Below are 14,573 nucleotides of genomic sequence, written 5' to 3' on the forward strand. Positions count from 1 at the left end.
TTAATTGGGAATAAAGAACCTTTTTCCCCTTTCCTCATTTTTACAAGGCATATCTGCCTTTTGAGTATTTCTAAGTGCAAAGATGCTCAGAAGATAAAAATTTCTCTTGTGCTTCATAATGATCCCATGCAGGTTTTTTTTCGCATGTAACATTACCATGAAAATTGGAACACTGAGACAATACTGTCAGGCTTATTGAAGGTATGAAAACATGCCAATGGGAAAGCAAGAGAAATAATTATACAGACTGTCATGGTTGATTTAAACCTTAAAGGTAATCCATCCCCTAATCTACTGCAAACCTGCTGTGAAGGTTTCAGTTTAATCCCCATATAGAAAGGAAAATCTGTGCCTAGTCCCTGTACTAGTAGTTCAGTTAACCTCCCATCCAGATATAAAGAAGTTTCATGTGGAAATGGAAACAGAATCAATAGCATGATTTCGTTACAAGTTTTATATCATTTAGTTTTCATGATAGACAAACCATCTTGGTTAAACATAACTTTTAACAAACTATTTCTGACTTAATTTTTCATGGTGGAATTCAGTTTTGAAATGTTGTTATGCCTAATTCTTCAATCCATTTGCTATAAATGGAATGCAGTCTACATGTATTTAATAGGTATTCACTAGTGTATTAGGACATTCTTTCACTATTTGAAGAGTTTTTCGTGGTTACAAATGCTAATTTGACAGCCTGTATGGAAACATACATTAGAGACGTCAGAACAAGTTGCTGATCCAAGTTGCTTTGGGTTAACATGGGGTTTTTTTTCTTTTTTTCTTTATTCTTTTTTCTCTTTTTTTTTTCTTTTTTTAAGATTCGTAACAGGCTTAACCAGGAGCAGAACTCCAAGCTTCAGCAGCAGAAAGAACTCTTAAACAAACGCAATATGGAGGTGGCTATGATGGACAAGCGAATCAATGAGCTGCGTGAACGACTATACAAGAAAAAAGTTGAGGCACGTCAAAAAGAAAACATCCCTGTAAGATAAACTGTTAAAAGGGCCACGCTTTAGTTTATCAAGAACATAAAAAACCTGCAAAAGTGAATCTCACTTTTTCCCAGTAGAGTAATACAATTACATCTAAAGAACCTCTTTTAAAAGTAGCAAGCTTCTTAAAACTATTTTAAGGTTTTTCGTAGATATCAGAAAAACTGTTAGACAGAATGTGTTTTTTTATTTTTCTTTATGGCACAGACCATACTATATTAAAAACTATGGTAGCTTATATTTCTAAGAAGGAAAGTGTGATTATGGGCTGTGTTTCAAAGCATGAAAGCATAAAAATTGTTTTTTATAAAATTGACCTTCTGGTATGGACAGTTAATAAAAATATAAGTGGTCTGATAATGTTAGTCTTAATAGTTGTTTGGAACTTTGAAAAGAAATCAGATGCTCAGTAGGCCATTTATCTAAGGACTAGAGACATCAATTCTCGATTTCCATATGTATTCCTAGCTGGAGGTATTGCTTTTAAAAAATCCCATACATATTTGATCACTTAGGCAATTGGACTAAAATAAGTTCCTAAGAAAGGCACAATGAAAGAGACATTACACAGGTCTCTACAATAAACGTATGTGCTGTGGCTGAGAAATTCAATTTTTGAGGCGTTGATTGTAGGTAATAAAATTTGTACCTTCTACCTTTTTTTTTTTTTGGTAGAAGCATGGAGTATGATAACTTAATAATTAACCTGTTTTAGCTACAGTGCATGGTTCTAGATAATTAAATGTAGACCTCCTGTTCATGCACAAATGCCTAGATTAAATGGAAGTTCACGTTTCAATTTGTCTGATTTTTTTAGTTGAATCGTATTAATGGAACTTCATCACCCCAGTCATCCTTGAGTGCTTCAGGAAGGGTGGCGGCAGTAGGACCTTACATCCAAGTTCCAAGTGCTGGCACTTATGCTGTACCAGTAGATCCAGTTAAACCACAGTCTCTCACCATTGCTTCTAGCTCAACACATGGAAGATCAAAATCTGGTAAGTACTTAAGTGTGGTGTTTATTAGTACACATTGTTTGGAAAGGAGTAATAAAGAAAAGGAGTAATCTTAGGAGACCTGCTGTTGGCATAATCTCTGAGTGGAAGAGGCAAGTTTTAGATGTCTTGGTACTGTTCTGTGAGATGGACATTAGTCATTTGATGTGAGCCATTTTTACCTCTTTCCATGAATTTTTCTTAGGAGACTGAGTGTTTTCTTCAAAATTTTACTAGCTGGTATACCGCTAAAAGGGGCACATGTTCCTTCACAGATTCTATGTTCTGTCTTTAATAGCTTTTAAATTCGTTTGTGTGTTTGAATATAATAATTAAATCAACTTTGTGGCAAACGATATTATAAACAACTATTTACAGTATGTTGCTTTTTGTCAAGTAAAAGAAAGCTTGTGAACAAGTAAAAATAGTATCGCTTCTGAGAAGCAGATTAAATAGGAAAATAGAATAAAACTGTGGGAGGTTTTTGCTCTGAGATGGAAGAATTTGAGGTGCTTGAAGCCTTTCTGAAAAGGAGTAACCTTAACATTGATGCTGTTCACTTGTTTCTGCCTTCATTAGTGAAGGATCTGCCCCTCCAGAGTACTCCCCTGAACCTGAAGTCCAAAACTGTCCCACATCTCCCATAATTAATAATTCAGTCTACATTATAAAATAGAATTTCTTCTTTTTTTTTTTTTTAATTTGTTGATGACTGAAGGAAGCAGGTCATGACATTTGTACCTTAAGTTCTCATTCTGGCAAAGCACACCTCTGGGCTCACATCTTAGCAAAATCAGAATTCGTAAGAAATGGTTAGCACAGAAAACATACAAAATACAAATTGAAATGCACAATCCTATTGGTCTAACCACAGGACTTAGTGTGCCTGGTCTCTCCTAGGAGATATCTAAAAATGAGATAAGAAGTGACCACTAGAGCAAAGCTGCTGCAATATTCACATACGTTCCAGTACTTAAAGCCGAATACTCAAACAAAGCTTGCAGCATGCTTCCAGGTGGGAGGAAGAGATGGAGGGAAGACAATCTGAACTTCTGTGTAGGGAAAGAATGACAGAAACGCCCTCCCAAAATTCCCAAACTCAGGAAGTGAAACTATCCTAACAAACAAACCCCATTCTTTTCCATTGATACTAGTGATTTAACAGTACCTTTAGTTTAATTCGAAGGCTGTACAAACCACATCACTGTGGATTTATGGAGAGGTCTTAAGAATATGGAATGACTTATTTGCTGAAGTGACATATTTTGCAAGTTTTGTTTTCAGACATGTGGATTTCTCTTCCATATATGGGAAAGGCCAGTTCTTAACTTTAATGTTCACCAATGAAAAATGATTCACTGTTTTGTAAATATCAACCTCAGAAGAGACACATACCCACTTCTAGACCTGCCTCAGGAGGTTACAAGATCTCTGAATGATAACTTTTTTTTTTATAAAAGTAATTATTCTGCCTTAGGACTGACTTTGTGTTTATTACTCTGAAGGTACTTGAATAAATTGCATTAAGATAGATTTATGTAAGAAGCTTATATGCTTCCAGGAAGGAGAGAAATTGAGAATTTTTTTCAACTGTCATGCTTTTCTCATTATCTGAGTGTTCCTGTTCTGATTTCTCCATTGTCATTGTTATAATTTTCCCACCACTTTTTTTTCTTTCTTTTTCTGTGTAACTGGATCTGCCTTGGTGTGTCCGGTAGAGACAGACTGTGGGTGTGTGAAAAAATCTCCAGACACCTGGAAGGTTTCTGATTTAGACATAATAGTGGATCCTATTCTGTCACCTCCCACTTCTCTTCAGTCTGCTGTTCACAATGTCATCCGCCTGGCACCTACTCTCTTTGACACCCAGCACTGTGAGTCCATAGAAGATCTCTGGGTAGCTAAGAACTCAGGTTTTAATATGGTCATCTGAGCTCTTGCATACAGATGCATATTAAACAGCATCTTTAGAACTTGTGTTGTAGTCTAGCATGCGGAAGATGCTGCTGAGATGTAAAATTGTTGAGAAGTTGCTTTTCGTCTTTGAAGGAAACAGATTTGCAGCAAATCCATTCCTAGAGTCCTGGAGTAGTGTACTAGGGTTGAGTTTTCTTCACTGGAAAACCTTGAAATTTTCTAATTGCTGTTAGAAAATTTGTGGCAATCACCAAAGCATGTTTTAGTATATCTCAGATTAGATGGATGTGTTACATACGGGTTTTGCTTGATTTATTTTGTGGGAAGCTTTCAGTTTCCATGTTGCACTGGCCCCAGAGTTGGGATGAAAGCTCGCTCTGTCCAAGTCAATAGCAAGAATCTTGTTAACTTCCATTGGACAAAAACGTTATACTTTGCACTTCAGTTGCTATAGTAAGCATACTGGGTCCAGACCTACAAAAAATTTTAGGTGCAGTCAGAGCAAGTGCACAAAATGTGTCTGCATGTCACTGTCTTATCTATGTAAATGTAAAATAGACCAGTGAGAGTCTTACAAGCAGTAGACAAGAAGGTACGTTTGGAGGGGAAAAGGAAGCCAGTTGGCTAAAATGCCTATGGGATGGCTGAGAGCAGGAGCTAGTGAGGGCACGTCAGAAGGGCGTTGCCATCAAATGGGTAAGTGTCAGGGACCTGTTCAGTCTAACCAAAGATAGCAGCAGGCAAGATTTTGTTTGGTTGCCTCCATTTAGCTCCTGTCATGCAGCGTCTGGCGTCATACGCTGCGGTTGCAGATTGCAACAGCTTAGTTAAGTGCCTGAGATTCAGCTTGGGTTGTTGGGAGTATGTGAGAGAGGCGCTCATAAAAAGTACATGGCAGTTGACAAGTCTGCCAGATTGTAATGTGAAGGACGTGAAAGTGGGAACAGTTGCCTTCTGATGTTTATATAAGTACAACAAAACAGAGAAGTTAGAGAGAGGAGGGAGTCTAAATTTACTTCCAGTCTGTTACCTCAGAATCTGGGGATGAACATGCTAATATTTGAAATTCCAAGGATTACAAAAGGTTCTTGTATCACTCTCTTTCTAATAGAAGAGTGTGGGCTTGTATTTGCAGGTAAGAGAATTAATTAAATTCTTTTGGACTTTTGCTGTTGTTACTGTAAGTGCTTTCTGAATAGCTAAACTTACAGCTAAAGATGCTTTTATGTTTAACCATAACCTTACTGGAGTTATGGAATGTCCTATGTGTATTGTACAACAAATATTAATTCAGTGCATAGTTGTAAAATTTGCCATTTAGGGTCAAAGTGTTTAGATGGCCATCTTTTTGGGTCTTGCTCTTGATACCAGATGATTAAAACCAATAACAAACAAACAAAAAACCCAACATGTCCAGTTCTTGGATGTTGCCACTACTAAAGCTTAGCATCGTTACTTTACATCCTGGCAGTCTGCAAGTGTGAAAAGTGATTTCTGGACTATATACAATATGCTCAGTGTAAAAAAAACATGCAAGTGTTAAACCTATTTTAATGACCAAACACAAAAATACTCTTGCTCCAGAGTAATTAACTCTCCAAATTCAAACACAGTTGATCTTGATTTGAAAGTTTAATACAATATAGTGTATGTAATATTAAGGAATAATCTACATGTATAATTACAAAATAATTAGTATGGTAGCTTAAATGCAAGAAGTATAACTATCTTCTGCTCGCTTAAAAAATGGTATGATTTTAACAAACTTATAAATAGGTTTATGAGCTAACAGAGTGAATTTGCCGTCATAGTGAAAACATTGGGTGGCAATTATTAAGAAATTTTCAGGTTGTCATTTGGGGGGGCAGGCAGAGGGGAGAAAAGGAATACTCAATAGAGGGGTAAGTCTCATGAATAGAAAGTACAAGTGGTGATGTTAAATTTACTGTAATTAGAATGTTACCATGCAGCTTATTCTTAGACTATCTACTATACCAGACAGAAGATGGCAAAGAATTCCATAAATAGTATTGCTGGTTCTGTTTTCTAGGAACTTAAACTGAAATGGGAAACTTTGTTGTTATATACCTGATTTTCATTTGATGTTGTCTCTCTATATTCAGAAATCTCAGTAAATCTACACACACACAAATTCCCCTCCATTTTAGTTGTTACTCTCTAGTAAAGTTGGTTACATGTTACATGTCACCTTTACTGATATGTACTGCTCCCCAAAGATAATTACAGGCAGTAAGGAAGGAGAAGTGATCTCTGGTCTCCTTAGAGTAAGAGAAACCTATAGTTTAATCTTTTAAAGGCAAATCAAAGCTTAGGATCTAACCAGGGATCTATTTAGTTACTATAAAACAGATCTAATTATCAGGCTATTTAAAATCTGTTGCTTACTTAGATAACAAACTAAATAGTCTCACGCAGTTAATAAAGTAACATATCAATGCATCTAGGACTTCATTAAGGATTTGTTGCCTCAGTTTATGTGCAGCTATGCATGATTTCTTGCATATTATGAAAATAAAAGCCCATGACTTGTATCTTGATGCTGTGAGTTGAAGCTGTCAGCTGACTTTATAAAAATTCTTTAAAAGTAAATCTCTGGGGCTGTTCTTATCAGGTGAGTATGTTGAAGAAAAACAAAAGGTAAGTTAACTTCCATTTCCAGCAAAGGAATGTATGCTTTTGTTCCACCCCATTGTTGAATGGAGTTTTTTACATCCTGTTATGAGTGAATGAATCTAGTAACCATAGTTTAAATATGGAGTAAGTCCACTCAGAGCTTACGTAGCTTTAACATGTAGTGTCTCTGGATAGTATCAAATATGTTGGTGAAGTGTTTCTGTAAGAAGGATTTTTGTTCTGAATTTGTTTGCTGTCAAATAGCAGAATATGCAATGCTCAAACCAAAATTTCAACCATATCTTTTTTTCTATAGAAATTTTCAATACAATTTGAATGTCAAAGGGTAATGAGAAGTGATTGGGCAATGAGTATCAGTTTCTGAATCAAACATTAATAGTGACTTATCTCATTTCTGGAATCAAATTAATCCTGTTGTAATCCAAGCTATTGTGTTTCACGTTTTGCTTATTTACAGTGGTGGTGTGGATTATCTTAAATACAGTATTTTTGTCTGTTTTCAAGCTAATGATGGCAACTGGCCAATACTTAAACAGAGCTCAACGCCTGTGGTCAAACCCCCTCAGATCTCCAACACAGACTGGAAAGAATCAAGCATGGATACTGCTTTAAAACAAGGAACTATATCCAGCCAGCCTTTGCCAACTTCAGTATTAGGAAGTACTGATAAGCTGGTGGGTTTCATCTGTGATATATTTATAGATCTGTTTTGCTGACATGAACTTTTGGCTTCCATACCTGAACTCACTTCAGTTGCATACAGAACTAGTTTCCCTGCTGCTGTTCTTAAATAGTCACAAAGAAAATTACCTTTGTATTCCTTCTATTCCTTTCTGTTCTTATCACATGACAGTATTTATTTTTTCCAACTTCAGTAGTTTGTATTCCTTTCTGTTCTTCTACATACCTGGTCCCCCCTTTTCTCTCCCTTTGCTTCTCCTAATCATCTCCCCCACCTTTCTGTTTTTCTAATTCAAATCTTTGTTAGTCTTTTTTCTTGGTGTAATTATGATTTTTTTAAAATGCAGTCTTCTTTTTTTTGTCTCGCAAAAGAAGTCATTAAATCCATCCTTGAGTGAGTCCACTGGTGGTGGTTTTTTGCAGTGTTGTTCTAGTACTTTATGAATTCTTTAAGACTCTGATCTTTAAAGAATAAGGACGTCGTCTTTAAATAGTTTTGGTAAAGTGCTACCACACTGTATATTATCAAATACATTATCAACTAGATACTGAGACCCAGAACCTAGAACAGGTTATTCAGGCTTTGAAAGTATGCAGGTGGTTTTGGATTCATATAAATGTACTACAGCTGAAGATGCCTTTAAACAGCAGCCTCTGCGTGATGTACAGTGAGGTCTTGTGATAAATTCAGGTAGAATCTTACCTAGTGATTAAAGAACACAAATTGTTATATTTACTGCTTTGCTGTCACACGACATTATTAGTATGTTTTGTTGACTGAGGAATATTCTCGCTCACAAATACTTTATTTAATTAAACGGTATATACTGTTCTTACATAGGGTCTTGACCTGGGGAAGGTGCCACCGACAGTTCCTGGCGTAAGCAAGCAGTTGCCTCAAAACTATGGGACCTATCCAAGTCCAGTTCCCTTAGGAACAGGTTCTACAAATTCTCTAGAAAGAAGGAAGGATGGCAGCCTGCCCAGACCTGGCACTAGTATAACAAATCGGCAAAGACCTGTTCCGCTTCCGCCACCAAGCAATGCACATCAGCCCAGCTCTTCACAGCAGATTCAACAGAGAATTTCTGTACCTCCCAGCCCTACGTATCAACCTTCCGGTCCCCCCTTGTTTCCAGGAGGAGATGGCAGGCCAGAACTCCCTTTAACTGTGGCAATCAGACCTTTTCTAGCTGATAAAGGATCAAGACCTCAGTCTCCTCGAAAAGGGCCACAGACAGTGAACTCCAGTTCCATCTACTCAATGTATCTCCAGCAAGCAACACCACCAAAGAATTATCAACAAGCTGTATACAATACTTTAAACAAGTCAGTAAAAGCAGGTAGAATATTTTTTTTTTTTTTTTTTTTTTTGCTTTGAAGTAGACTGTTGAGATCTACTTACTGGGCTTAGTTTACTTTCCATATTAGTTTGAAAAACTTGTCTAAATCTGTGAGAAGAGGAAAGGTATTTTTATGTGCACAGTGTGGCAGAAAAATGATCCCATGTATTTTGGGGGTGATAAGTATACACTCAGCTAACTTTTCCTTAGAACAGGATGCAATTAGAACAATATAGTCTGGTTACTCTACCAATACTTTCATAAACAAGTTGAAAAAACAGTGTCTAGAGAGGAGAGTTTTTCTTCTTTTACTGTTTCCTCAGGAAAGAGGAAAAACATTCCAGGTGTTACTTGTAGCTTGTAATGGTAAGAAGCATCACCATCACCAACAGGTGAGTATTTATTTCTGTCTTGACAGGCTCTGATACAATTAATTTGATGTTTTTTCTTTCTGCATTAGTGTCAAACGAGTAGCAACAGAGACATGCAATTTATTTGCAAATATTTTATTACTTAATTTGAGAACAGTTCTTCACTGTTTTCTCTCTTTCTTTTCTTCAGTCTACGGAAAACCTGTATTACAATCTGGTTCAACTTCTCCCTCACCCTTGCCATTCCTTCATGGTTCTTTGCCTGCGCAGACTTCCTCACAGCCACAGTCACAGCCTCAGACTGAGGTATCTGAAAAAGATCAAGAGCTGGAAAATGCTCCGCCATCCAGTGAAAACAGCAATGTGGAAAACATTCCTCGTCCTCTCAGTCCTACTAAGCTGACACCTATTGTGCACTCACCCCTACGCTATCAAAGTGATGCTGACCTTGAAGCTCTAAGAAGAAAATTGGCCAATGCCCCTAGGCCATTAAAGAAGCGTAGTTCTATCACTGAACCAGAAGGCCCAAGTGGACCAAATATACAAAAATTGTTGTATCAGCGCTTTAATACTCTGGCTGGAGGAATAGAAAGTGCTCCTTTTTATCAGCCAAGCAATCCACAGGACTTCATAGGCATCTTAGCTGATGTTGATAATGGTAACACTAGTACCAATGGCAATATTGAAGAACCGATTTCCATACAGCCTACAGTTCCCCTCCCTGATGAGCCACCCCCTTCGTCAGATGCCAACGATAATGAATTACCTTCCCCTGCTACCGAGGAACTGATAAGCACTGAAACCACAAATCAAACCTCTGAGACAACTGAAGATAACAACAATAATCCTGCTATAGTTCCTTCTACTGAAGAGTCATCCAGTCCCACACCTGAGGTCAGTTCACCAGTAGAAGATGAAGCTCCTTTGCCACCTGCTGTTCCTCCTCCACTTCCTCCAGTAAGTAACAAAGCAAAAAGACAGTTTTTTGAACTATAGAATTAGCTGTGTGTTTAAGTGCAACTGGAAGATGGTAGGATGCTAAGCAGTATGTTTGCACTTCACGTTTCATATTAAAAGAAAAGAAAAACCAGGGGAGCTCCAAGGAGTATTCTGGTGGATTAGTTATACTGCTGTAGCTGTTTAATAATAAAGCTGTTAATGGAGGTAACAGGAGATTGTGTATGTACTTTAGGTTGTAGAACTTTTTTAGGGATATACTCTTGTAGAACTAATTCTGGAATCTGAGATTCCATTAAAAATACTCATTTCCCTGGGCCTACAAAACAATTTGTTTGCAACTAAGGGTAAGCTGTATCAGTGGGAAGCTTTTTAATTTGCAGGCAAGCCAAAATAACTGTTCTGGGAGAAGTGTGCTCCTTTTCCCCTCTCAGCAGAGTTGTGAGACCATGGCCAACACTAACAGCAACACAGCTGACTTGTTTTAGCAGAAATGTTTTTTCTAATGGGCTTGTCACATAATTTGAATCGCTTTCAAAGGCCCTCCTCCAGCTGCACCAAAATCTTTTAAATACTTGTCATTACCAAAATCTACAGCATATGGAGAATTGGAAATAGGGAGAAAACTGAATTTTATTTGTAGTTGTTGATGTATGACGCATTTAACATTAGTTTCAAAGAACATCTCCACTTTCTGGTTCATCTGGGGAACTTGCATTCCTCTGACAACTGGACTGCAGTGTGCACAGAGCCCTGAATGCATTTTCCATGAGCACAAGCGGGCCAGGATACTTCTGGGAGAATGGAACATGCTGGCAACAGATACTATTCGTACTGTGAGAGGCTTATTTTCCAAACTGAAATAGCCATACTAAATAGGAGCATGAATGAAAATGGATCTTATACAGTGTTAGACACTAAAAGCATTCTATAAAAGCTGTAGTTTTTTTCTGGAATATATTTTCTGGAAAAAATAATGTTTTTTTCTGGAAGGTGGCAAGAACGCATGTGAATGATTCAAAATATTCTCAAAGTGCATTTCCGTGTTTCAGATCTTGAGAATGCTTCCTCCGATAACACCAGCTAGAACGTCACATAAAACAGCTTCATGTTCTGTACTTTTCTTTCCCACAGCAAAACTCTTTGTAGGTACTGACCTACAGCAGGTACTTTCGCTATTTCAAGGCAAAGATTACTCCGAGTAGAGAATGATACTCGGGCTTAATTGTGTCATGCTTTCTAGTCTAAGCAAAAGTTTTGACAGTGCCTGAGACAATCCACCAGAAACACATTCAGCTTGTATTAGATACAATTAAGATAGTCGTGCTCAAAAATCATTGACTTAAGTACTTCTTGTACTCGCTACCATTAATTAGAAGCTTCTAAATGATATTGGTGTGTTTTTTTCATTTTTTGACTGGATAAGACGTAGTGAGATATTGAGCCTTTTATTTAGAGACTTTGACAGAAATGTTTGCATAGTTAGCTAATTACCATTCAAGAAGGATGGGATTCTTCATTGAGTTAAAAAGTAACTGAATCAATTTGTACTACTTACGGGAGCTGAAATGATGCCTTCCAACCTTCATCTCTACTCAGACAAAACGTACCAACTTGAAGAAACCTAACTCTGAAAGAACAGGCCACGGTTTGAGAGTGAAGTTCAATCCGTTGGCCCTTCTCCTAGATGCTTCTTTGGAGGGAGAATTTGATCTTGTACAACGAATCATATATGAGGTGAGATTCTAGACAATGGCAACCTCTTTAGATATTTAGAAGAAGAAAAAAAGTTGCTGAACTATTTTACGTTTTCAATAGGTTGATGATCCCAGTAAACCAAATGATGAAGGAATTACACCTTTGCATAACGCAGTGTGTGCTGGTCATCACCACATTGTGAAGTTCCTGCTTGATTTTGGTGTAAATGTAAATGCAGCAGATAGTGACGGGTGGTAAGTGTCAAGATTTTTAACTTGGCATCTGGGAGAAATGCCATTTTGATGCACACTCAAGATTTAGTCGAGACCTGTTTTGGGAACCATTTCCTTCCCTTTTACACCTAGGAAGTGAGCACATTCTGATCTGTGTTCAACTCCTGTGCAAGCACACTTAAATCATAAAGTACATTACTTTTTGGTTTTCCTTAGGGGTATAGTTGCCTTTCTTGCTCAGATGCTGAAATAATTAAACTGTAAATAAAACATGACAAAAGTTAATTTGGTTAAGTTTCACCTTCATATAACTCGCCACAGATTTTGGTGTCCTTGAAGAATCTAGCCTTACAGGTAGGTGTAGCACTTTAGAGGTGTTTGGAGGGGATGTGAAGCCTTGCTGTGCTGATCTGTTTCACTCACCTTTGTTCTGCCTTTCAAATTTCCTCATATTGGAAAATACCTTTTTATACCCAGCAGCTTTCTAAGCTATGAGAACAGACATTTTTGCTAACATCTGTTTTATAATGTGTGGCTGTACTTGGAGTCAGGTAAATCCTGGAGTGCACTCCAGTTGCTTAGCAGGTTTTGAACAATGCATACATAGGCTATAATCATAAAGAACAATTTTCTTTAAAACTGACAGGCTAAACTCTATTGCAAAAGCTAGGATTCATGGAAGTTGTTTTTTTTCATGTATACACTTTTGCTTTATTTCAGGACACCCTTGCATTGTGCTGCTTCTTGCAATAGTGTTCATCTCTGTAAACTGCTGGTTGAATCTGGGGCAGCTATTTTCGCTTCAACTATAAGTGATATAGAAACTGCTGCAGACAAGTGTGAAGAGATGGAAGAAGGCTATATTCAGTGTTCCCAGTTCTTGTATGGTAAGCTGTGATAGTACTTCAGAAACTTTTAGCTTTTTTTTTTTTTTTTTCCCTCTCTCTGATATGCATGAAACATCTGCCTAGGCCCCAGATTTGACAATACTGCCCATCAACCACCTGTTCTTTCAAAATAGTAAAAGCAGAGTAGTATTTTCATTATTGCATTGCTCATAGCCCTTCTGTTCTTTGAGTTACTTCGCAGGGTCCTTCTAATGTTAGATTTCTAAAGTTTAATTTGGCTTAATTTCAAGGAAATGCTTCCATGGGGAGGTTTTGACAGCAACAGTGAGTCATCAGTTATCTTGACAGAGATATTCCCAACCTCCAGGTGCACAAATTTCTAGATCACATGAATACATACATATACTTTATGAATAATTAATGAAGGGATGTATTTGGAGAGAGAGAGAGAGTGTGTGTATATATAAATAAAATGTGTATTTTGCAAGAAAAGTACCTGGATGTAACAGACAAGTTTTTAATTTCCATCAGAAGCTGTAAGTTTCATTAAGGCTCTATACACTTGACGTTGCTGGTTTTCAAAAGGTTCCAAGTGCTACTGTGTAAGGCAGCCCTGTGAGAAACATAACAGCAGTTATAGAAAGCTGCTTTGCTCAAACATTTGTAAAACTACTTTTATTCTCATTTGAATGTAAGATTGTAAAGTTTCTATTGTGTATATAATAAGAGGAAAACGTTATGCTCTAAATTGGTTTAAAACATTCTGTAAAATTTGGTTTTATCACAGTTAAACTTCTGAAAGTATTTCGTCATGGAAGTGCAGAATATCGTTCATGAAACTTTTATAAATAACAGACTAATATTTGGGCCACAGTGTCCATACTAAAAAACTCGGGGAGAAACCCAAGGTATTTTACTGTCTAGTGCGTTCTCCAATCTGTTGTTAACAGGAGTGCAGGAGAAGTTGGGAGTGATGAATAAAGGAGTGGTGTACGCTCTGTGGGATTACGAAGCCCAGAATAATGATGAGTTGTCATTTCACGAGGGTGATGCCATTACTATTCTAAGACGTAAGGACGACAATGAAACAGAGTGGTGGTGGGCCCGCCTCAATGACAAAGAAGGCTATGTGCCTAAAAACCTTCTTGGGGTAAGTTCTTCTTATTTTTTACTTCCTCCTGAAGCAGGAACGCCAGATGGATCTTTGGTCAGAATCCCTCTGTGTATGAAGTGGCACAAAGCAGATTATCTTTATTCTTTCTGGCCTCTGTGTCATTACAAACAAAAAGGAGAGGCTATGTTTAGGAGATTAGTGCTGTTTTTCATTTGGCAAGTTAATACATTTAATGTAGTTTATGCTTTAATCTTTAACGAGCTTTTTTTTTCCCCCCTTGGCTAAAATATAGGGCCCCTACGTAAAGTGCAGTGGCTCTATTTAGGCAGCTTGAAGCTTTGGCCCAGGAAGTTCTGTAGGAAGGGTTTTAATACCTGGCACGAGCTAAGCAATATATAGATATGTAGAAATTTAGAACTTTCAGGAAGGAGTCTTGAAGATGACAACTGTAGGCAAGTTGGGAACACTGCTACCATGGGAGATGGGGAACATATGGCTACTAAGTAGAGAGATACAGGGGACAGAACACGTAAGGGAACCGTACGGAGCAGGAAGGAAGCCCTCTGGGGCTCAACAGGGAATTCTTGTACTTACGTCAAAGCGTCCGTCCTTTGGTCTTGTCTGGGATCTTGGAGCTAAACGAATGAAGTCACCCTCACAGCAGCAATTTTGCTGCTGCTGCCAGGAGTAAGTCAGCCCTTGGCATCCTGCTGTTTCTGTGTGATTTTTCAGAGGTTACCTAAGAACATGCTGTAGCTTACCAAAA

General features: G+C 37.7%; 1 protein-coding gene across 6 annotated transcripts in view; it reads left to right on the forward strand.

Annotated features, from left to right (window-relative positions):
• Nucleotides 1–14,573, forward strand: part of PPP1R13B (protein phosphatase 1 regulatory subunit 13B) — a 68,962-nt gene that overhangs the window by 52,729 nt on the left and 1,660 nt on the right. For 3 of the 6 annotated variants that reach the window (XM_055716463.1, XM_027803512.2, XM_027803515.2), the window contains 10 exons: nucleotides 822–986; nucleotides 1,813–1,993; nucleotides 3,709–3,864; nucleotides 7,067–7,236; nucleotides 8,085–8,586; nucleotides 9,148–9,914; nucleotides 11,514–11,651; nucleotides 11,733–11,866; nucleotides 12,566–12,732; nucleotides 13,644–13,843. In XM_055716463.1, the coding sequence (XP_055572438.1) occupies nucleotides 822–986; nucleotides 1,813–1,993; nucleotides 3,709–3,864; nucleotides 7,067–7,236; nucleotides 8,085–8,586; nucleotides 9,148–9,914; nucleotides 11,514–11,651; nucleotides 11,733–11,866; nucleotides 12,566–12,732; nucleotides 13,644–13,843 (2,580 nt within the window). The remainder of the gene's footprint in view (nucleotides 1–821; nucleotides 987–1,812; nucleotides 1,994–3,708; nucleotides 3,865–7,066; nucleotides 7,237–8,084; nucleotides 8,587–9,147; nucleotides 9,915–11,513; nucleotides 11,652–11,732; nucleotides 11,867–12,565; nucleotides 12,733–13,643; nucleotides 13,844–14,573) is intronic. The other 3 variants (XM_027803513.2, XM_014278954.3, XM_027803514.2) reach the window with 3 other exon arrangements.

Source organism: Falco cherrug, chromosome 7 (genome assembly GCF_023634085.1).
Source record: "Falco cherrug isolate bFalChe1 chromosome 7, bFalChe1.pri, whole genome shotgun sequence".
NCBI classification, from domain to species: Eukaryota; Metazoa; Chordata; class Aves; order Falconiformes; family Falconidae; genus Falco; species Falco cherrug.